Source organism: Eulemur rufifrons, chromosome 7 (genome assembly GCF_041146395.1).
Source record: "Eulemur rufifrons isolate Redbay chromosome 7, OSU_ERuf_1, whole genome shotgun sequence".
Lineage (NCBI taxonomy): Eukaryota > Metazoa > Chordata > Mammalia > Primates > Lemuridae > Eulemur > Eulemur rufifrons.
In genome coordinates this window covers 71,330,862-71,356,278 of record NC_090989.1, presented here as the reverse complement: position 1 = coordinate 71,356,278, position 25,417 = coordinate 71,330,862, and the positions used below count along the sequence as shown (strand labels likewise).

Here is a 25,417-nt window from a genome sequence, read left to right as displayed (position 1 = left end):
TAAGTCATGAACATTTGTATCTGCTAATCTCACAAAAAGAAGACAAATAGATATTATATGCCTCCAGTATACAATACCAACTATGAGAATTCATGTCAAAAATTCAAGTCTCTAGATCTAATTACAAATTTACAGGAAGTACAAGGAATATAAAAACATGAATATGTAATCAATATAGTCTAGACTGTGGAAACCACAGGAAGAACCATTTTTTTCTTCAGTAAAAAATTTGCAAGGCAGCCTGGGCAACAAAGCAAGACCTCATCTCTACAAAAAAAATTTTTAAGTAGCTAGGGCTGGGTGTGGTGTCATGTGCCTATAGTCCTAGCTACTTGGGAGGCTGAGGCAGGAGGATCACTTGAGCCCAAGAGTGGAAGGTTACAGAGAGCTATGATCAGGCCACTTCACTCCAGCCTAGGCAACAGAGCAAGACCCTATCTGTAAAAAAATAGAAAAAAAAAATTGCAAAGAAAACTTAAGATATGGAGGAGGGAACCTGTGAATTAAAATAGATTTCAGACATATGAATCAATTGTAATTTATTTGGATTCTAATTTTTTAAATGTACATATGTTATATAAAATGCATTTAATTTTTCACATTTTTCCAATTATATCAATATGTATATAAAATAATGTATGCATGTAATAGGTAAAAGCATAACTCAGAGATATTGCAGGTTCAGTTCCCAACTACTACAATAAAGTGAGTCACATGAATTTTTTGGTTTCCCAGTGCACATAAAAGTTATGTTTATACCATACTGTTGTCTATTAAGTGTGCAATAACATTACCTTAAAAAACAATGTATATACCTTAATTAAAAATATACTTTATTGCTAAAAAATACTAATGATCATCTGAACCATCAGTGAATCATAATCCTTTTCCTGGTGGCGGGTCCTGCCTCAGTGTTGATGGCTGCTGACTGACAGGGTAGTGGTTCCTGAAGGTTGGGTGGCTGTGGCAATTCTTAAAATTAGACAACAATGATGTTTGCTGCACCAATTGACTCTTTCTTTCACAAAAGCTTTCTATGTAGCATACAATGCTCTTTGATAGCATTTTACCCACAGTAGAACTTTCAAAATTGGAGTCAATCCTCTCAAACACTACAGCTGCTTTATCCATTATACATACTATTCTATTAAATTAATCCTTTGGTTTCATTTCAAAAATGTTCACAGCATCTTCACCAGGAGTAGATTCGATTTCAAGAAACCACCTTCTTTGCTCACCTATAAGAAGCAACTCCTCATTTGTTCAAGTTTCATCATGAGATTGCACCAATTCAGTCACATCTTCAGGCTTCACTTCTAATTCTAGTTCCCTTCTTGTTTCCACCACATCCACAGTTACTTCCTGTGCTGAAGTCTTGAACACCTTCAATCATCCAGGAGGGTTAGAATCAACTTCTTCCAAACTCCTGTTAAGGTTGACATTTTGGCCTCCTCTCATGAATCATGAATGTCCTTAATAGCATCTAGGGCATGTAGAATAGTGAATCCTTTTCAGGTTTTCAATTTACTTTGCCCGGATCCATCAGAGGAATCACTATATATGGCAGCTATGGCCTTATGAAATGCATTTCTTAAATAATAATACTTGAAAGTCAAAATTACTCCTTCATCCTGTGTTAGCAGGCATAAAAGCAACATTCACCTCATTGTACCTCTCCATCAGAGCTCTCAGGTAACTAAGTGCATTGTCAATGAGCAGTAATATTTTGAAAAGAATCTTTTTTTCTGAGCAGTTGTTCTCAACAGTGAGCTTAAAATCTTCAGTAAACCATGCTGAAACAGATGTGCTGTCATCCAGGCTTTGCTGATCCATTTATAGAGCACAGATAGAGTAGACTTAGTATAATTTCTAAGGGTCTTAGGATTTTCAGAGTGGTAAATGAGCATTGGTTTCAACTTAACATCACCAGGTGCATTAACCCCTAATAAGAGAGTCAGCCTGTCCTTGGAAGCTTCAAGCATTGACTTCTCCTCTCTAGCTATGAATGTCCTAAATGGCATCTTCTTCCAATAGAAGGCTTTTCCATTTACGTTGAAAATCTGTTGTTTAGTGTAGCCACCTTCATCAATTATCTTACCTAGATCTTCTGAATATATTGCTACAGCTTCTACAAGAGACCTTGTAGGTTTATGTTATAGAGATGGATTCTTTCCTTAAAACTCATGAATCAACCTCTGCTAGCTTCAGACTTTTCTTCTACAGCTTCCTCACCTATCTCAGCTTGCATAGAATTGAGGAGAGTTAGGATGCTTCTCTGGATTAGGCCTTGGTTTATGGAAACGTGGCTGGTTTTATCACCTACCCAGACCACCACAACTTTCTCCATATTGTTAATAAGGTGATTTCACTTTTTTTCTCATCATTGTGTGTTCATAGGAGTAATGCTTTTAACTTCCTTCAAGTACTTTTCCTTTGCATTCACAACGTAGCTGTTTGGTGCAAGAGACCTAGCTTCTGGCCTGTATTGGCTTTTGACCTGCGTTCTTCACTAAGCTTAAATATTTCTAGCTTTTGACTTAAAGTGAAAGATATGTGACCCTTCCTTTCACTTAAACACTCAGGCCATTGTAGGATAATTAATTGGCCTAATTTCAATATTGCTGTGTCTCAGGGAACAGGGAGGCCCAAGGAGAGAGATACATGGGAGCAGCTGGTCAGGGGAGCAGTCAGAACACACACAACATTTATCAATTAAGTTCACTGTCTTATATAAGTGTGATTTGTGACACCCCAAAACAATTACAATAGTAACATCAAAGATCAAGATCACTGATCATGGATCACCATAACAGATAAAATAATAATGAAAAAATTTGAAATATTGCAAGAATTATCAAAATGTGACACAGAGACACAAAGTGAGCACATGCTTTTGGAAAAGCAGCACTGCTAGACTTGCTTGACACAGTTGCCACAAACCTTCAATCTGTAACATATGAAGTATCTGAGAACGGCAATGAAGCAAAGTGCAATACAACAAGGTATGCTTGTATATGTATCGTAAGTTTTTATGCACACACACCTGAGATTCAATTGAGGAAATCTGAACACTGCCTGTATAATTGATTATTTTTAACTTGTGGGGTTTTCTAAGAGGTGATTAAAGAATTAAAAAGAGTCTTTATATTTTAGAGTTATGTATTGAATTGTTGTCAAATAAAATATGATATCTGGTATAGTTTCAAAATTATCCAAGGTGAGGGAGTTAGTAGAAGAGATGAAGAAAAGATTCAATGACTTCATAATTATTGAATCTAGATGTTGTCTACATAGAGCTTTATTATACTATTCTCTCTACTATTGTATATGTTCAATGTGTTTTGTCATTAAAAGTTAGGACAAGAAGTGATCAGGGATATTTTAAAAGGTGAAAATTCACTTCCAACCAAGATGGAATAAAAGGGACCATATTCATCTTTCCACTCGAAACAATAAAAAACGTGCAAAATATATGAAACAATGGTTTTGAGACACTGAGCATCAAGCCACCAAACAGATAGGAAACAAATGAAGATGTTCTATATTTGCCCAGCTTACTGTCTTTAAAGCATTCCCGAGCCACTATGCAGTGAGGGGAAACCCAAACAAAGTCCAGAAGACTCCTGAGTTCAGAACACAGAGATGAGTGTCCTTGGGGGCCACGGTGGCCTGACCTCACAGAACAGGGTACTGGACAGACAGCTGCGCAGGGGCAGAGCCACAAAAATCTGCAGAGGCTCCCCCTTCAGTATGCGGTGGACTATTGATCAGCACATGTATATAAGGGAACTACTAGCAAATGAACCATTGAACGTTTACATTTAAAAATATCATTTACAATAACAGCAAAAATATGAAATACTTAAGAATAAATCCAAGAAAGGATGTGTGAGACTCATACGCTAAAAACTGCAAAACACTGCTGAGAGGAATCAAAGAAGACCTAAATAAATGAAGAGATATATCATATCCATAGGGCAAAACATCCAAATATGTTGACATGTGAATTTTCCATAAATTGATCTATACATTTAACACAATCCAAATCAAAATCCCAGAATTTTTTGAAAAAACTGACAAACTGGTTCTAAAAGTCATATGGAAATGCAAAGGGCCCAGTGTCATCAAAATAACTCTGAAGAAGAAGAACAAACCTGGAAGGCCAACATTATCCTATTTCAAGACTTACTAAAAAGCTACATTGTGTGGCATGGGTATAAAGACAGGCTAACAGATCAACAGACTAGGAGAGGGAGTTGAGAAATAGACCCACTCATAAGCAGACAACTGACTTTTGACAAAGGTACAAAGTCAATTCAGTGGAAAAATGATAATCTTTTCAACAATGGTATTAGAGCATTTGGATACCTGTTTACAAAAAATAAGCCTCGATCCAAAACATCAAAAACAAAAATTCAAAACACAATATAGAACTAAATGTAAAACCTAAAATTCTAAAAACTTGAAGACAATATAGAAAATCTTGGTGACCTTGGATTAGGCAAAGATGTGTTAAGTATGACATCAAAAGTATGATCCACAAAAGAAAAAATTGATAAACTATACTTTAACAGAAGTAAAAATATCTGCCCTTTGAAAGACACTGTACAGAGAATGGAAGGATAATTTATAGACTGAGAGAAAATTTTTGCAAATCATTTGTATGGTAAATAACTTGTATACAGAATGTAGAAAGAACTCTCCAATTTAATAATAAGCAAACAATCTTATAAACAAAAGATTTGAACATATATTTCACCAAAAAAGATACACAAGTGCAAATAAGCACTTGAAAAGATGCTCAATGTCATTAGTCATTGGGCAAATGCAAATTTAAAACAATGAGATGCTACCACACATTAAGTGGCTAAAATTAAACAAAAACACTGACCATACCAAGTAATAGCAAGAATGTGGAGCAACTGAAACTCCCATATACTGCTGGTGAGAATGTAAAAATGTACCACCATTTTGGAAAACACTGTGGAGGTTTCTTAAAATGCTGCTCATCTATCTACTGCATGACCCGGCCATTCCACGGTTAGGTCTTTTCCCATAAGAAATGAAAGTGCATATCCATACAAAGACCTGTACCCAAATGTTCAGAGAAATGTTATTTACAATAGCCAAAAACTGGAACTCAAATGTCCATCAACAGGTGAATGGATGAACAAACTGGTATATCCATACAATGGGATACTCTCAGGAATAAAAACGAATGAACTATTGGTACACTTAACAAAACGGATGAATTTCAAAACAATTATCAACTTTTATCCCTCCCAAAATTAACCCAAAATATGTTATAAAAGACCCCAAAATGCATACTGTACAATACCATTTATATGAAATTCTAAACCTGGAAGTTAATATACAGTGACAGAAAGCAGATAAGCGATTACCTGAAGATGGGGAAGTGGTGGGTCTGGTAGGAAAGGATTACAAGCAGGCACAAGGCAACTTTTAGGGAGTGATGGATGGTCATTACCTTGAACATGAGGATGGTTTCATGGGTGTATACATATGTCAAATTTACCAAATGGTCCCTATAAATATGTACAGTCTATTACATGTTAATTCTATCTCACAAAAGTGGTGTTTTAAGGTGAAAAGACCTAAGGTTCCTTATCCTTCTAAGCAAATGCACAAGAAAAGATGCATATGAAGATGGAGTAGTAGGAACAATCAGAAATACATATTCAAATCCTCTTCTGATTCCACATGGATAGCACATAGTTCTAAAATAATGGAACTTACCTTTTCTCCCACATACAGAGACTGTAATGCTATTATGTGACTCAACTAGATGATGAAGTTTTACAGATTGCTGAAAAAGAAGGGAAAATAGAAAAGGCTTATCTATTTGAGTCTAGGTCCCAGGTATTACTAAGTAAGGAGCTAGCCTTCTTTAGAGATGGAAAACTGTCTTATTGCAAGTTGAAAGTACTGGCTAGAAACAAAGACTGAGTAGCCTATTACTCAAGTAAAAAAGCATCCGACTGTAGTGCTCTTCATCCAGCAATAAGAAGTATGTGTTTAGTTCTTTAGGTAGATGACATCAGGGACATTTATCATTCAATATATGGGTTTATATTGAAATAGCTTGAAGAACTACTAAGCATTATTTAAGCTTTGGGCTCTCCCACATCAGAGTTCCTAATCTATAACTGTGTAAGGAGTTCAGTGGTTTCTGCCATTTCCTCCTAATATTTGTTATTCTAACATACAAACTATATGGGACATTGATAGTGAATCAATAAAAGGAGACCATATATATATATATATATATATAATAAAATTACATTGGATTCCACACTTACTGAACAACTATTGTGTGAAAGACTGCCTACCTGGTTCTGGGGGTTAAAAATCCCAATCATTTAGAGTGTTCGTTTTTTAATCCCGATTTTGTCATTTAAGACACTTCCTAAATCTCCTAGCTTCAGGAGTGGTGTGGTGAAGCTGGGTGTGGTGGCTCACGCCTGTAATCCCAGCACTCTGGGAGGCTGAGGCAGAAGGATTGCTTGAGCACAAATGTTCAAGGTTGCAGTGAGCTGTGATCGCGCCACTGCACTCCAGCCTGGGTGACAGAGTGAGACCCCCATCTCCAAAAAATAAAAAATAAAAAAATTTCTAGTTTCAGATTATTTATAAATCTGATAAATATATTCTAAGAATGATTAATAGAAGACTATAAAGTCGAAGACAGCATATTATGCTATTAGCTCATTCTTTTATTCCTTTGTGCATTCACCAACAAACATTGATCGAGCAACCTTTAAAATGCCAGGGACTATACTAAGAAGAGGAAATAGAATGGTAAACAAAAGAGATATGGTTCTTACCATCAAGGAATTTGCAACCTACTTAGAGATATACATTTTAATAAAATAATCACATACATAAATCTATAATTATAATCAGTAATAAGAAGGAAAAAATAAAGTGCTTTTGGAGCATATACAGCAAAAGGAATCAAGGGAAATCTCCCCTGAAGAAGCAACATTGAACCTAGGACCAGAGTAAAAGTTATTTAGTCAAGAGGGTGAGGACAAATCATGGAGATGAAAAGAACGGACAATTCCAGGTGATATGTCCAAATGCTCTGAAGCTAGAAAAAAGAGTACATTTCAGGAAACAAAAACACTAACGTGTCTGGAGGGCAGAAAGCAAGGGACATGCTAGGGGAATTAAGGCAGGAGAAATAAGCAAGAGCAGCATTTACAAGTTCAGCTGGAGCAGTGGCCCTCAGAGAGTGGGCTGAGGATTCCTGGGGGCTTTCAGAAACGTCTCACAGGGGCTGAGAAGGTAAAGTATTTGCATAGGAACACTAAAACATTAATTGCCCTTTAAAATCTTATTCTCTTGCAAGTGTACAGTGGAGTTTTCTAGAGGCTGAATGATGTTTAATATCACAATGGCTTGAATACGGAAGTTATGAGGATCCAGATGTCTTCTATTAAGCCAAACACTAAGGAGATTTGCAAAAATGTAAAATAATGCCATTCTTTTCAATAAATTATTTTCATTTCAGAAAACATAGTTGTCTTTGTTGTTAACATGTAATGAAGTTTTATTATTGCTATTTTAAAATAAATTAATAAATTAATGAATATTTTATGATTCTAAGTTTTAATTTTTAATATATTAAATATCAATAGATTTGACCCATTAAAAAAAAAAAACTCCTTGAGGTCCTCAATGATTTTTAAGAGAATAAAGAGTGCTCGAGACTAAAATGTTTGAGAACCTTTGAGTAGAGCTTTTAAGCCCATGATTAGATTTAGAAGTTTATTGTAAGAGTAATGGAAATATTTGGAAGTATTTTGGTGATAAGAGTATGGGAATAATCATGTTCTGGCTGCCATTTTATTTTGTCTTTCAAAAAATTTAGGGGGTACAAGGGATTTTTCTTATCAATACATGGATGAATTGTATCATCCTAAAGTTGGCGCTTTCAGTGTACCCACAATGAGAATAGAGTACTTTTTACCTGACAGGTAGATTTTTATCCCTCTTCCCTTTCTAGAACTGCCCCCTTATTAGTTTTCAATGTTCATTACACCACTTTATGACAATATATATCCCTCTATAGCTCCTAATTATAAGTGAGAACATGTGGTATTTGTTTTTCCATTCTTGAGATACTTCACTTAAGATAACAGTCTCCAGTTCCATCCAACTTACTGCAAAAGACATTGTTTCATTCCTTTTTATGGCTGAGTAGTACTCCATGTTGTACACATATATATACGACACACACCATGGAGTACTATGTGTGCTGTGTGTGTGTGTGTGTGTGTGTGTATTACATTTTTTTGGTCCACTCATTGGTTGATAGGCACTTAGGTTGATTTCATATCTTTGCAACTATGAATTGTGCTGTGATTAAGATTCAGCTACAGGTGTCTTTTTTATAAAATGACTTCTTTTCCTTTGGGTAGATACCCAGTAGTAAGATTGCTGGATTAAATGGTAGGTCTACTTTTAGTTCTTTGAGAAATCTTCATACAGTTATTCATAGCAGTTGTACTCATTTACATTCCCACTAACAGTGTATAAGTGTTCCCTTTTCACCGCATCCATGCCAGGATCTATTGTTTTTTAACTTTTTTTCAGGGTTAAGGTGGTACCTCAATGTGATTTTAATTTGCATTTCCCTGATGATTAATGATGTTGAACATTTTTTCATATTATTGAAGGCCATTTGTCTATATTCTTTTGAAAAAAAATCTGTTCATGTCTTTTGCCCATTTTATGATGAGCTTATTTGTTTTTTTCTTACTGATTTGTTTGAGTTCTTTATAGATTCAGGATATTAGCCCTTTGTTGGATATATAGTTCATGAATATTTTCTTCCATTCTGTAGGTTGTCTATTTTCTGTATTAATTATTTCCTTTACTGCACAGAAATTTTTAGTTTAATTAAGCCCCATTTATTTGTTTTTGTTGTTCCTGTATTTCTTTCTTTCTTTCTTTTTTTTTTTTTTGACAGAGTCTTGCTCTGTTGCCTGTGCTAGAGTGCTGCCGTGTCAGCCTAGCTCACAGCAACCTCAAACTCCTGGGCTCAAGTGATCCTCCTGCCTCAGCCTCCCAAGTAGCTGGGACTACAGGTGCACACCAGCATGCCCAGCTAATTTTTTCTATTTTTAGTTGTTTGGCTAATTTCTTTCTATTTTTAGTAGAGACAGGGTCTTTCTCTTGCTCAGGCTGGTCTCAAACTCCTCAAGAAAACCTCCTGCCTCAGCCTCGCAGAGTGTTAGGATTATAGGCATGAGCCACTGTGCCTGGCCAGTTTTCCATGCTTTTTGTTTTTTCTTCTTCTCCTTTCGGAATACCCATGATTCTTATATTCATTTGCTTTATGTAGTTACATATTTCTCAGAAAGATTGTTCGTTCTTTGTGATTTTTTTCTATATTTTTGACTAACTGGGTTAATTTGAAAGCCCTGTCTTCAAGCTCTGAAATTCTTTCTTCTGCATGGTCTAGTTTGTTACTAAAACTTTCTACTGTATTATGAAATTCCCTGAATGACTCTTTCATTTCCATAAGCTCTATTTATATTTTCTTATGTTATCTATCTCTTTAGTGAACTTTTCATTCATAATTTAGTGAATCTTGGGGGGGTTCATTGTGCTGGTTTTCAACTTTGTCATCAATACCATTGATCTTACTTTCATCTACATTCTGAATTCCGTATCTGACATTTTAACAATTTCCTTTTGGCTGGAGGCTGTTGCTGGAGAACTATTGTGATCCTTTAGGAGTGTAAAAGCAGCCTGTTTTTTCATGTTGCCAGAGTTCTTATGCTGGTTCCTTTTCATCTGAAATCTCTTCTTTTAGCTCAAGATAGATATCTTTGTGGTGCACCTTTTTTCCTTCATTGGGAACTCTGTTGCTCAGTGAAGAGAGGGAGAGGTCCCTGGATGGTACGCTTGAGTCCTATTCCAGAAGATTGACCAGGCAGGAGAGGATAGGATGCACTGTGACCCTTTCACACTGCTGCTCTCCTGCATCTCCCTGCTCCCCTGTGGTTGTCACAGATGGTAGGCACACTGCAGCCTGAGTGTTCACCCTTCCCACGCTCCCAGTTAGTGGGCAGCATGCAGCACCCACCCACGGGTTACACAGAGTGGTGTTCTCCTTGTTTCCTCCCCAACCTGGCAAACATGATGAGGAGGCATCAGCAACAAATCTGACCCCCCCAGTAAATGCAGCACTCTGGGATTGGGACCCCAAAATGGCATCGGCCACAGCACCCAGGATTTGTAAGCCAGCGGGATGCTGCTGTGCCTTCTCTCCAGATCAGTGCCACTGCACAGTCTCCAGTCAGCTCCCTGTGTCAGTCCAGCAGCCTGCTGCAGTGGAGGGGCCCTCCCACCACTCAGATTGCAATGTCCACAGGGGAAGTGGGGAGCCCTGGGATTCTCTCCTCTGTCCCTTCCCCGTCTATGGGTGCCTTACCCATGTACCTTAAATTCTGCTGAGAAGGTTGCCCATCTCCCTCTCTTTTCACTTTAGGAATCTTTTGTCGCCTCTCTGTTGATTCCCAGGGCACTCTCTTAGACAACTGATTGAAGGCGAATTGCCACTCACCGCTTTTGATCCTCTTTGTGAGAGTGGATTGTGCAGGCTGCTTCTAGTCTGCTATCTTGGCCCCCTTCTCACTGGCATTTTAAAACCATGGCTCAGCCTGCTGCATGGAGAGTGAGTTGGAAGACTGCAAGAATGGATTCACGTAGACCAGATGGGAGGTGTTTGCCAGGCAGGAGATGATGTTAACTAACATGAACTATAATAGCGGTAGGATTGGAAAAAGTGAATAATGCCAAGAGATTTAGAAGAGAAAATCAATAGGACTGGCTCCACAGTTGAAAAGAAGAAAAAAGTTTCAAGGATGACAACCAGATTTGTGACTTGTACAACTGAATAGTCAGTGGTGTCTGTTAGCAAATCAGGTAAGCCTAAAAGAGCAGATTTGGGGAGAATAGTTCTTGAATTCTTTGTTGAATGTGTTGAAGTTAATTTGTGGATTTTATGGTGGGGATATAAAATAGATTAAGACTATGAGTCTGTAACTCAAAAAAGATATTTGTACTTGAGAAATATATACAAATTTGAAAGTGATTAGCGTATGTCTTTAAGAGTCATTGGCATATATAGCTATAAAAAATAATGAAGACTCTCTCACGTACTCATATGAAAGTATCTTCAAGACATATTAATAATATTTTTATATAGGTAGAAAACAATGTAATTATGCTACAACTTACATAAGAAAAAGAAAAAGAAAATACATGTGTGTATATTTGCTTCATTCACCTAAAAACATTTTGGGAAGAATGAATGAGAAACTAATAAAATTACTTGACCAAGTGGAGGGGGAGAGAAAGATGGAGCTTTTACATTGTATGCATTTTCATATTATTTTGATTTTGAGACACCCAATTAAAAAAAAAAAGGCCAAGTAGAGGAGGATAAGCTATCAAAAGAGAATAGCAAGGGGCAACTGGAGAGAATAGACAGTATGTTGTCACCAAAGCAAAAGGGAAAGAGCACTTCAGAGAGAATGGAGCAAATAACTGTGTCAAATGTAGCTGAGAGGTTTAATAAAATATGTACAGGGGAAAAAAGTATCCACTGCAAGTGGACCATAAAATCTGCAAGCAAAACACCAACAACCCAATAAAAATTAATAAAGGACAGAAATAGTCCACAGTAAAAGAAATACAAATAGCTTATAATGTGAGGAAATGCTCAACTCATAATGGAAAACATGCTATTAAAGTTATTGAATTCTATTTTTACTTACATTGGCAAAGATAAGGGAAACAAACACTTATCTAGTGTTAGAAGGAGTGTAAATTGGTATTACTTTTTTAAGAGGCATTTTGACATGTATTAAAATAATGTACCTAGCTTATGACTAAGAAATTTCAATTGCACAAATTTTATATCTCTATATCAATACAGATATAAATAAGTATATATTCTTACTATATACATATTTATATGTAATATAAATTATAATACTTTTAATTTATGTATTTAATGTGTATATACACACACACATGCACACATATATCTGCAAGTGTGTGAGAAAATATATGCGCAAAGATAATTATTGCAGCATTGTTTTAGTAGGTAAAGACTAGAATGACCTAAATATCTATCAATATTGGAATGGTTAAAAAATTATGGTACATCCAGAGAAACTGTATTTGTGCAGAAGTGGAAAGATATTTAAGAAATATTTGGTGAAAAATTCCAGTACAGAAGATCAGACATAGTATATTTTCATCCTATGAAACAAATTAATTCATATGCATTTAATATTGCTAAAAGTACACCAAAAATATGGTCCCAGTAGATGTCTCTTGAAAGAGAACCTAGACACTGGAAAGCTCTGCAGTGGGAGGGATTCTTAATTTTTATTCACACTGTTTTGTTCTGTTTGAAATTTATTTTTATCATGTTCATATATTGCTACTTCTATTAAGAAAAAACTAGCTAATTAAAAAAAGAATTTTTTAAAAAAAATTTTAAAACTATCTATGGGTTTGAGGATGATAGTGGTGACCTTAACAAGGGCTGTTTAAATGGAGTCATGAGAGAGAAGGCCAGGTTAGCATGAGTGAAGAGAAGGAGATATGCAAATGATGAGAATGGGCATAAGGACTCAAGAAGTTTTGCTGTAAAAGAGAGAAGAGAGATACAATAGTAGCTGAAGTTAGAATCACGGTCAGGATAAGTAATTGTTGTATTTGAGTTTTGTTTTTAAGTTGGGAGAAGCTTGAGTACGTTAAGTGTTGGTGGGAAGGATGTTGGGGAAGGAGAGAGAAGGAGTTATTCATGGACTTAATAGGCACCAGGAAGGTGGGAGAGGATGGTATCTTAAGCACAGACAGAGGGCACCTCCTCCACTAAAATGATATGTCAGGGAAGGAGGGGGCTGGAGAGTTGGGTCATTTGGCAGTTGGATACTGGAGAGTTGAGCAAATTCCTGTCATATGGCTTCCAACTTCTTTGTGAAATAAGTGAAGGGATAATCTGCTGAATTGGAGGAAAGTGGAATATGGGACAATAGTCATCTCAGAAACCAGAAGTGGGAAATGGTTTAAAACCTTAATTTCAGAGAAGGGAGAGCACAAGAGATGTACAGAAAGCTTGCTCAGATGAGGTTGGCATTCATGAATTTATAGTGCAATCAACCAATCTGTTCTATGTGATAGCACCCAGATTCCCTGGCGCAGACATGCAAAAACCAGGAGCTGAACTGGGGCCTTGACAAATTAGTAACAACCAAAAAGATGGGCAAGGGAGTTGATATTAAACAGGGATTCCTCCACTTCCATCTTCCACCATTTTCAAGATCGAGCAGTTTTCTTTGCATGATTTTTCCACTCATTCACAATTCATAAACATTTGCATATTGTAATGGCTAATTAGTCTTGAGTAAGCTAAAAAGAGGGGGGAAAATAACTTGAAAGGTTAGGGATTGAGACGTGAGGGAAGGGAAAAGACAACTTGTTGAGCATTGGCTATTTTGCTAGATATTTACCAACCTGGTCTCATTTAATATGGGGTGGTGGGTGATGACTGCTTCCCGATTCTCCTCTTTAACAAAATTTCAATGAAGTCACTACTACTCCCTTTCTGAGACCATAGAATTAGTGGAAACACTCACCTCCCTGAGATCATACACTGTCAAAGCAATGGAAATGACGGACATGATTATGATGGCAAAAGCATATTCCTTATAGTCTTCACTGAACCACAAACAGACACTGAAGAGTTGAAATACATAAAATGGATTTAGAACCTGTTGGCAGACATAAAAACAGGAAGACAAGGGAGATTTTTAGGCTTCACACTTGGCTATTCATCGACTGGTTTTCATAATCATCTCCATAACATTAATCATACCACACAATTTCTATATTCTTCTTTTTATTACATTTATTCAGCAATTGTCATGTGCTGGACATTGCACTAAGCAATTTTACCCTAATTTACTCATTTAATTCACATAGTTACCTTATTAACCAGAAGTCATTACTTATCTTCATTGTAAAAATGAAGGAACTGAGCCTTAGATCTTGTCCAAAGTCACACAACTATGTCACAGAGCCAAGACTTAAGCCTGGGCAGAGACTCAGAGAACTTACTTTTAATCACTGCTGCACTTTACAATTTACAAAGTAGTGTCTCATGTATCATTATGTTGACCACCACAATAATTGTATAAGTAGATATTAGCATCTCCTGTTTACATTTACTGCCCTTCAGAAAGGTGAAGTATTAGTTCAGGTTTCCCAAGTTAACCTTCTAATCTATTGTCCTATTGTTATTGACATAACAGTGGTCATACACAAAGGCATTAAAGAACTGTAGGCTAATGGGTGAATTGAAGACTACATTTTCTCATAAGTAGTGAGCTGTGCTGAAAGTGGTAAGCTGCAATCGTGCATTTAGAATGCTGTGGGACAGAGATGTTAACTCTAACAGTTTTAATTCTGCTGTGGTTAAAAACACTTTGTGCCCTTACTCAAATTCCCTCTAGTTGGTTCTCACTTGTCTAAAACAGGAATGGTAATCCTTTTCTCAGGTTAGAAAGGAAGCACACAGAAACTGTTCCTATCAATTTGTTTTGGTTTCTTTCATGCTTGAAATATTGCTGGAAATATTGAGAAAGCACCTTGAGCTTAGTTAGCTTTTTTCTTTTTTAAGTCAAGGAGGAGGGGAGGTGGAGCACAGGGGAAGCTAGAGTAGAGCTGTAGGGTTATAGTTTGATAACAATCACTGTCAAATGGAAAGTGATAAGCCAAGTGATAGAGATCAAGAGGAAAACTTCAACTGAGTAAATGATGGTCAAGTCCTTTCCCTCCAACATATACCTTGAGATCAGTAGAACTAATAAGGCTGAATAGATTGGTATTTTTTTTTCTTACTACCATTTTGGATGCTGAGTAAATGATATCTGTTGCCTAATAAAAGGATTGCTTTTTAAAATAGATGTATATTTTAGTCTTACAAGGTTGAAACAGGCTAAACAGTATAGTCTTTTGAAAAAGGAAGAAAATAAACATTTCATTCATCCAGTCATTAAATAATAAGTAGACACATAAGTGTCTCACCCTTTGTTGTATGAGGCCATGTGTGAAAGAAGCACTTGAAAAAAAAGAGTAAGAGGTATGAAGAAAATATACTTGTCATTCTTTTAAAATATTTCCCAAATTACAGTTACTTATTAACAAGTATTAATAGTACTCCTGATTGATTTGAACCAAACTTCTTTATTTTCTATCCAATGCCAAGAGAAAACACTGGAGAAATTACCTCCTTGATGAGCAGTTTCCAAATTGGTGTGATTTCAACATCAATAGTATTAGGCCCACATATTAACCTCCTATAGGGAGAGACCACATATCACTCAGTCACTAATAAAAAAGATGAAGCTCATTTTTCACCCATTCAGAAAAAGGTCTATTCCATGTTCATTTTCTCACGTGTGGGATCAACATAAGCTTCCCTTGTGATATAATATTCCCATCTTCCTCAAAATAACAGGAGGGGAAGGGTTCCCAGGTGCAAAAACAATAAACATGATCATATTGCTTCTAGAACTAGACTTTCCCCAAGGTCTAAATAATTCCCTAAATAGTAATTTGGATATTTAATATTACCCATTGTCTCATTCAAGTATTGAGTAGTTTCTGGATTGGCATGTCCTCAACTATTTCTTCCCAACTCTGGTCCCATGAATGAGGAACAGTGAGGTTATTAAGAAAGAATAGTTTTATTGATAAGGAAATGCTATTTCTACTTTCCTATTCCTATTCAAAAGTTCTGTGAAGCTGCAGTAATTTGTTTTAATGTTAGTAGAAAGGTCCTGGGATCTTAAAAATAGCTCTACACACAGAATTATCCAGCCCTCAGATTGAAGAACCAGAGAGGAGTTTCTTTGATTTTGCAGAAGAATGGCACTTTGTGAGTAATTTTGTTGTTGAGAACAATAACCACTTTCTCTGTGCCCTCCACATCAATGCTCAGATTAAATAGCTTGGCCAAATGTATTAAAGCAGTGCTTCTCAAACTTTAATATTCATACAGATAACTTGGTGATCTTCTTAACACGAAGATTTTGATTTAATAGGGTTGAGGTGTGGTCTGAGACTGTATGTTTCTAACAAGCTCTCCAGCGATGTTGATGCTGCAAGGCTCTAGGTTTCTTCAAAGTACTAGAAATGGGGTTGGGGGAAGTGTACGAATCATAGAAATTTAGGAGCAGCAGGAACCTTAATAGAGTCCTTCTCCCCCTTTTTATGACTGGGAAACTAAGGCCCAGAGAAGAGAAGATATTTGTTCAAAGGCACAAGGTCTCTTAATATTCAAGTGACCTCTCTTAGCCTTGCACCTCTGCCTAATAACTGATCTGGAATTGGGTGGTGACACAACTTGCAAGATATTCTTCTGGTGCTCCACGATTATTTAACTGTGTTATGGTGTAATATATATTTCTTGATTACAATCAAAACTGCCTTAACTTTATTATTATAATGACCTTGACAAACATTGTTTAGAGTAGAAAGAGCACTAAGTCTATAGTGAGAGACATGGGACCCAATTCCTCATCAATCACTTTCCATATGTGTGACTTTGTTCAGGCCATTAAACCTGTCTGAACCTCAGATTTCTCATCTGTTATATTAGGATGATGATGATATCTGTTCTACCTCCCCGACAGGGTTGCTCTGAAGGTGAAGTGATATGTATATGAAAGCATTTAATTAAATAATGCTAAATAGAGCACTACAACATTTTCTGATATTAATCAATTAAAATAACTATTTACTGAGCTCTCTATTTGGCTGATAACAGTTCCTTTGAGCTAGAATAGGCAACAATAACATGGTACCTAATTTCTTGTTCTTCTCTTGTTAGACCTGATCCGAATTTTTGATGTATTTTGGCAGAACTGAGCCAGTCTTCCAAAGAGCTAAAATAATAATAACGAAATAGACATATTTAGCAACAATGTTTTTGAGATAACATTTTTATTCTTTGGATGCACTTGCTAAAGCAACTTACCCAATTTTCTGGAACTTTCCTTCTAAGTTGTTCCAAACGTATCTTATTTTCTGCACTTTTATGCATCTCACCTGCAAAAGAAAAGTACTAAGGAAGTCTCTAGTTTGAGAATCAGAGAATATACAGCAACTCAGTAAATAAAGAAGCATTTGTGGAAACAGCAAAGATAGAACCTTAATGTACTTATTTAGAATTTTGTCCTTTTCTAACTCATCCTATCCTTTTCTATTACACAAATGGCATTTTTTACTAGAAGTCATCATTCAATCAACATGTATCATGGGCCTACTACATACAAAAGATACAAATAAAACTTAGTGTCTGAATTCTACTACTTTATAACCTAAGAAGGAAAAAAAATTCAAAAAAGACTACACCGTATAGTCCAATATGTACATGGCAAAAAAATGAAACTATGATAAAGTAAAAAATACAGTCTTGGGCCAGGCACGATGGCTCATGCCTGGAATCCTAGCACTCTGGGAGGCAGAGACAGGAGGATCGTTTGAGCTCAGGAGTTCGAGACCAACCTGAGCAAGAGTGAGACCCCGTCTCTATTAAAAATAGAAAGAAATTATATGGACAACTAAAAATCTATATAGAAACAAAAAGGAAACAATCAATACAGTGAAAAGACAACCTACAGAACGAGAGAAAATATTTGCAAACTATGCATCTGACAAGGGTTTAATATCCAAAATATGTAAGGAACTCAAGCAACTCAATAGCAAAAAAAAAACAGAACTAATGAATTAAAAATTAGGCAAAAGACCTGAATAGACACTTCTCAAAAGAAGATATACAAATGATATATCTCAAAAGAAGATATACATATCATATATGAAAAAATGCTTAACATCACTGATTATCAGGGAAATACAAATCAAAACCATAATGAGATAGCACCTCATTCCAGTTAAAATGGCTATTATCAAAAAACCAAAAAATAAATGCTGGCACAGATGAGAAGAAAGGGGAACTCTTATACACTATTGATGGAAATATAAATTAGTACAGTCATTATAGAAAAGAATATGAAGGTTCCTCAAAAAATAAAAAACAAAACTACCATATGATCCTGCAATCCTGCTATTGGGTATACATCCAAAGAAAATGAAATCACTATGTCAGATATCTGCACTCCCATATTTATGGTAGCACACTATTCACAGTAGGCAAGATATGGCATCAACCTAAGTGTCCATCAATGAAAGAATGGATAAAGAAAATGTGGTTTATACACACAAAGGAATACTATTTGGCCTTAAAAAGAGAGAAATTCTGCCAATTGTGACAACATGGATGAGTCTTGAAGACATTATGGTAAGTGAAAAAAGCTAGACACAGTAAAGCGTGATCTTACTTACATGTAGAATCTAAACAAGTTGGTATCACAGAAGTGTAGAGTAGAATAGTGGTTACCAGAGGCTGAGGTGCATAGAGGGGAGAAGGGGATGCAGGGGAAATTGGTCAATGGGTACAAAGTCAGAGGTAGGAGGAATAAGCCCTGGTGTTCTATTGCATGGTAGGGTGACTATGGTTGATAATATTGTATTATATATCTCAAAATAGCTAGAAGAGAGGATTTTGGATGTTCTCACCACAAAGAAATGATAAATGTATGAGGTGATGAATATGCTAATTATCCTGTTTTGATTATTACACAATATATATGTATTGAAACATCACCTTTTACCCCATAAATATGTACAATTATTATGTGTCAATTAAAAACAAATTTCTAGTAGCCACACTAAACAAGTAAAAAGAGAGAGAAAAGAAGAAACACTGAAGAAGATTAGGCTGATAGTAAATACTAAGGGAGAGAAAAGGTTTTACAAAAAAATGGGAGGCCAGGTGTGGTGGCTCATGCCTGTAATCCTAGCACTCTGGGAGGCTGAGACAGGTGGATCACCTAAGCTCAGGAATTCGAGACTAGACTGAAGAAGAGCAAGACCCTGGTCTCTACTAAAAATAGAAAAATTAGCCAGGTGTGGTGGAATGCATCTGTAGTCCCAGGTACTCAGGAGGCTGAGGCAGGAGGATCACTTGAGGGCCAGAGTTTGAGGATGCTGTGAGCTACGATGATGCCACTGCACTCTACCCAGGGCGACAGAGTGAGAAAAGAAAAAAAAAGAAAGAAAAAAAGACAGAAAAAATGTGTTCCAGGAATAAGGTTCTGAGGGCATTAGCAGTGGGGAAAAAAGGGAAGGGTTAATGTTTATGGCAATTGTGCCTTATTGCTTCTGATTTCTTTAAGCAACTTTATATGTGAATCTGAATTTTCATGAACTGATGACCTAAGCACACAGAGAAACAGTGAGACTGTCACATTGCTATGGAGCCATGTAGTACTCTCAGTTTATTTACTGGACTCCTCCAGAAAGCTTTAAAAATTATGGCTTTTTAATTTAAGTTCCATTTATTTATTTTTGTTGTTGCTATAATTGCCATTGGGGGATAAAAACTTACCTATCCGGTACAATGTTCACTACTCTGGTGACAGGCACACAAAACGCCCTAATTTCAGCTATATACAATTCATCCATGTAACAAAACACTTCTACCCCCCTCAATGTTTTGAAAAAAAAAATACTGCTGTCTGGGTCTCCCCCCATCCCCAGAGATTCTGATTTGCTGCAGTGCATCCTGGGCATAAATACTTCTATAATAATTTGCCCCAGACAATTTGAATGTGCAGCCACAGCTGAGGAACGGTGGTTAAGGCTTCCTTTTATAGCTATTATGGTACTTGTGTCCTTGAGAACTTCAACTAAATTTCTCTGCACCTCAGTTTCCCCATGAATAACCGAGGTAATGGAACAGATTATGTTTAAGTTTCACTTCCGCTCCTATGCATATATTCTATACCTGTGAATATTAGTCAGTATAACCATTAGGTAAATTCTAAAACTGGAAAGAGTATACAGCTGGTACATAATAAGTGCTCAATATGTTTTTCATTAAATAGATGAATGAATGCTTTGTCAAACCACATGACAGCTAGAAATGCAGTTTAACTCCCTATGCTCCACGATCTAGGTTACCTCAAATGAATTTTAACCCTACCCACTAGTTACCAAGTAAGAGTATAAAATGCTGTATTTTTTTTATTTTTCAGAATGATTTATTTCAGTAAGGCTGTTTGCAAAGTAACTTCTTTAAAATAAACCCTATTTACAATTGATTCTCAGTATAAAATTGGAGTGAATTGTCAGTGGGAATGATACTTCCTACATAAGCTGCAAATGAGAGGATGGAAAGAAATTTGAAAGTGACCAGCCCTGGGGTGTGTCAGCCATCAGGACTCATGTTGGAATCTCAAGTTTCTTGCCTCACAACTTACTTTTCTCTTCAGTATACCCTGCAATTTTGCAAATAGAGCAGGGTTGTAGTCATAATTAATATTTATTGAGCATTTTAGGATTTTTCACACATTATCTTTAGTCTTTTTATCATCCTGTGGTAGGGCAGATATTATTTTCATCTTCACTTTGCACCTGAAGTGCATTTTGATTAAGTAACCTGCAAGGCTGGAATTTGAACTTCAGCCCATCTGGCTCCAAAGCTCAGTCTCTCAAAGGATATAATATTCAAGGTAGACTCAAAAAAAAAAAAAAAATCCAAAATCTTTTAACTTCAAAATTCAAGTTGTATAAAGTGAGGTTGCCTACTTATTAATTTCATAAATTTGAAAATCTGTGTTGGAAAAATTTTAAAAGTCAAATTGTGGTAGAATGTGAAGCCCCTGCTCAGTTAGAGAACCTCTATCAAGCGGCTGTGAAACCACAGACTGAGATTCAGAAATTTATAAAACACAATAGACACGGGACATCTGCAAAGGAAGGCAGCAATAATGAGGATAAAGGGGTTACTGTTAAGTTTTACCTCAGTCCAGAAAATGGAAAATTCCATTACCTTCTGGCAATTTCTGAGGCCATTCTTGCAGAGTGAGAAGGACGGCTCCATCATAGACCTTTTAAGTATCTTTGATATTCTCCCAGCAGGCAACATCTCTGCCTGAGTTTGTCTGCTTCCCGTATCACCCTCAGAGCCTCTGGAGGCTGGTAAGAGGATGTTAAGAGTAATAATTGCAAAGGGTGATGTTTATTTGCCCATTTCCTGGAACTTAAGACCAGGAAACAGTAATTAGGAAACTGAAAATCTGTTGCAGGGTGCATTTTATCTTTCTGCTTAGGAATCAGGAAGATTCCTCTCCTCAGGCTTCCTGGTCTTCATCTCTTGTTGGAACATGTTATAAGAGCATCCTGTTTAACAGGTTAAGCACTGGGTTTCTGCTTTGCATGCAGTCCTCCCAGATGGTCCTTAGAGTCTCCTCTTAGACTATGTTTGCAAACCTGACATAATTCTTTGCTGCAATCTCCAGACTCCCTTTAACTGGCCCTAAATAGTTATCATCTTGGTATTGTTATTGTCCTTGCTATTAGTGTCATGATGGCTAAGCCCATGACATGATAGCCCTCTGACTTTAATGAAAGTTTCGGCCCATATTATGAATATAGCTCATTGGAGTTCACAAACCACTTTAATTTCTATATTCTCATTTTAGGTTCACAATAGCCCTGAGAAACAGGCAGAGAAGGGGTTATTACCCTTATTTTATAAGTAAGAAACTCAGGAGTCAGAGAGGCAGTAACTAACAAAATGGTCTATACCATGAGCTGGTAGAGGAAAATATCAAAATTTTCCATTTCAAGAGCTCTGCTCTTTCTTTACATTCTATTTATTATTTGACCATTTCTTCATTTTTCTGTCCACTTATTTGATGCAATTAAAGATATTAGAATTTCAGGGCGATGAAACTCTTGAGGACATGAGGCTGATTTAGGAAGCCTACTTTTCCAGGTGAATATTCACCTAACAGATTAGGCTCTGTTATTTGGAGGTACTTGACCTCTTTTGTTTTTGTCTATTTTGGCAGTTAAGACAACTGGGTGATAACAATTGATAATAGAAAAATTATTCAGTAATTGACTTTTATTATTTTTAAAAATTGACCTTGAGCTCATAAAACTAATTTAAACAGCTGACTACACATATATAAATATAAGAGAAAACATTCTTTCTTATATTGTAAATGTGTTTTTAATATGAATGTTAACTGGTCATAATCCAAGCAGTACTAATTTAATATTATGAAAAGGGAGTAACCCAAACACAGTTGAATGACAAGAATTCAAAACAAGATTATTCTGAAGGCTTAGGCAAACTTCCTGGGATATTCCTGGGTGACTATATTTACTGTAAGATTAGCCCTGTTGCACAAGTTATATTACAGGCCATAATGCTAGTAAGAGCTAATATGTGTTGAGCACTTACTAAGTACCTGGCATCATATTTATTTTTGTATTCCTTAATTTATTGAATTTCATCAATTAATGTTTGAGATAGGCATTATAATTGTCATTTTATAGGTGAGAAAACTGAGGCTCAGCAGAGTTAAGTAACTGATTTAAGATTGTACTGTTCACAAGGATGAAGCTGAGATTTGAACTGAGTTCTGTCTCACTCCAAAGTTCATGTTCTTTGTAAACTTCTACACTGTAGCTGAGGATTGGCACAGTGGATGACCTGGATTCAACCTTGTATCTCGGGGGAAAAGATTAAACTTCTCTGGTATCAGCGGTAGCCATAAATTTTCTTACCTTTAGGTCTGGCTTTCTTATGGCTCTATTTATGATACACTCCTCATCTGTAATGAGAGGGTGGTCAGGAGTGAGACCAACTGCGCTGTTTAATGATGACAGGTAGATCCACATTACCTTTTTCCGAGAGTAAATTTGATATTCATCCTGAGGAAACAGACACCAAAACCCCCATGAAGTTAAAAGAAGTCATCAAGCTATAATTCAACCTAAAAAACATCATCTTAATATAATTCTGTAAATGTTTGGAGTTGGTGAACATTCTAGACAGAATGATATGCCTCTGAAAGATGGTAGATAGAGAGCCTTGATGGGAAAAGACTTGTCATCATTTACTGAGGAATCTGGATGTGCCCATGGGGCAGTGACACATATAATCAAGCTGAGAGGCAGGAGGCACTTGCTCAGAGAAGAGGTAGTTCACACCGTTACCTTCCAGCCCATGGCCGGATGCAAAATTTCATCTGGGAAAAACAAAAACAAGCATTCCAAGGGTATCTGTGGATCTTGGAGGGTGAGGAAACCAAGTCAATCAAACCATTCCCACTGTTAGAAGCTTAACTTAAATTTCACCTCTTCCAGAAGAACCTCTTCAGCACCTTTCCTCCAGGAAAAAAAAAATCAAACAAACAAACAAAAAAAAAACCTGTCACTTTACTAACTCTGAGAGATTTTAAATGTCCCTCTTTTGTGCTCCTAATCATTTTCTACCTGTATTCTCTTAGTTCCATTTAGACTATCTTGAAAATAGAGATTATGTTTTATTGTTCCTTGTCTCCCAATTGGTGTGGAGCACTGAGACCTGCTCAATGAGAGTCTGATGAATGGATGAAAGAGACTGAAGGCATGGGCCGAACGTGCCCAAGGTAACTGTCAAGATGCTAGCACAGGTGGGATTGAAGAAGACACCTTATTGCATGATCCTAATGGAAACTGATTCCCTTTGCAGTGCACTGATGACTTCGTCATGAAATTAAATAAGAGGGAGCAGCACTGGATTGAGCAGCACAATGGCCCCTTAGAGACTGATATGATAATAGCAGTAGTTAGGATCTGAATGGGTAAATCCTAAACATAAAACCCACTTGGATGTCTGACAAACCTCAGGAGCTAAGAACAATAAGAGAAGTCAGGCCCAGGAACAATTTTATGCCTGGGAAATGCATGTCAGAGCTAGGAATTGTCTCCACCACCACATCCACTTTTGCCATGAAGAGGATCCTAGCTGACTCAGCAAAAGGCAGACAGGAGAAAATATAGTCATTGCAGCTAATCTCTAACATTAATTCTCCTCAGGAGAAGCCCCCCTTCATGCCTTTGCTCCTGCTGCCCCCTTAGCCTGGAATACACATCCTCCTCTCCTCTCCTTAAGTCTCACAGGGCCACATCCTACCATCGTTCGGACTCCGGCTGAGTTCACGCTCTGGGAACCTCTCTAATTTCTCTGGGTCTTCTCACCTCCAAACCATCAGGGTACTCGAGATTCTTACCACAGTCTACCCTTCACCTATCCACCTTCTCACTTCTCTTGGACTGTGGGTAAGGGCTGCGTTTGAAGCATGTCTGTGCTCCAGCCAGGCCTAGAACAGATTCTGAGAGAAAGAGATAGAGATGAGAGAGAGAGAGAGAGAGACCGAAAGAGATAGGGAGGAGCAAGAACAAAGGAACAGGGGAGCAGAGGACAGGTGAGGGGAGGAGGAAACATCCTTACTGGAAATTTGAAAATTGAAGAATTAATTTTAAAAACCAATGAAATTGGCTATTACCACATGGATAAAAAAATAACTAAATCAAATCAAATCACATTTGCAAGCAGTTACCTTCAGAGCCTAAGAATGACTGAAGACGGCTACATTTCCAGTGACTGAGCCATTGACCTGGGATATGTTCTAGGTATGGTAGAGTAGGCAACCAACTCTCTGGAACACACCTTAACATGGTTCAGCACACTGACATAGCTCAGTATAGCTTTGCCTTTGACCTCATCAAAGGAGGCTTTGTTGTGAGAAGAACATTGAGTTTCTAATAACAATAATAATAATAATTAACCTTTATTTAGCACTTACTATGTTCTAGGCACATAGTGCTACATATGTATTATTTTATTTAATGTCAAAAACCCCACAAGGTAGTTACTGTTCATTATCCTCCCATTTAATAGGTGAGGAAGCAAAGACACAGTTGGTAACTATTAGAGCAGGGATTTAGCAGCCCTCCTCCCCTGTTCACCCCCTCCAGAGTCCCCTCTCACCCTCTGCTCTAGTCTACATCTTACTAAAAAATGCTATTTGATTGGGCTGCCCTTTTTATACCCAGCCTGAACTGGGACTTCCAAACAACAAAGTTTCAGTGAAAAATTTGGTAAGAAAACACGTAATTTGTAGATAAATTGGAACACAAATTATAAAAGAGCCATCAAGACCAGAGACCTCTGGCCACCAAGTGAGGACAATTAGGAAGATAGCTACTCTCGATCCTCCTAAGTGAATTAAAATAATATTAACTATTATTTTTCATATGATTACTTAGCAGTTTATAAAAACTTTTTGTACTAGTTATCTTATTTTAGGCTCACAATTTTCCAAAGTCAGTATTATCATTATTTTCACCTTGCAGATGAGAAAACTCACCATCAGCAAGGCTAAGGATTGCTCCAGAC

At 36.8% G+C, this 25,417-nt stretch overlaps 1 protein-coding gene across 1 annotated transcript in view; it reads right to left on the bottom strand.

The window, feature by feature from the left end:
* The window catches only part of ATP13A4 (ATPase 13A4), a 133,136-nt gene that overhangs the window by 56,817 nt on the left and 50,902 nt on the right, over positions 1-25,417 (bottom strand). Inside the window, exons 3-8 of the mRNA XM_069472772.1 lie at positions 22,759-22,905; positions 17,093-17,163; positions 16,920-17,000; positions 15,341-15,410; positions 13,689-13,823; positions 5,758-5,827 (exon numbers count right to left, since the gene is read on the bottom strand). Of these exons, the coding sequence (XP_069328873.1) occupies positions 5,758-5,827; positions 13,689-13,823; positions 15,341-15,410; positions 16,920-17,000; positions 17,093-17,163; positions 22,759-22,905 (574 nt within the window). The remainder of the gene's footprint in view (positions 1-5,757; positions 5,828-13,688; positions 13,824-15,340; positions 15,411-16,919; positions 17,001-17,092; positions 17,164-22,758; positions 22,906-25,417) is intronic.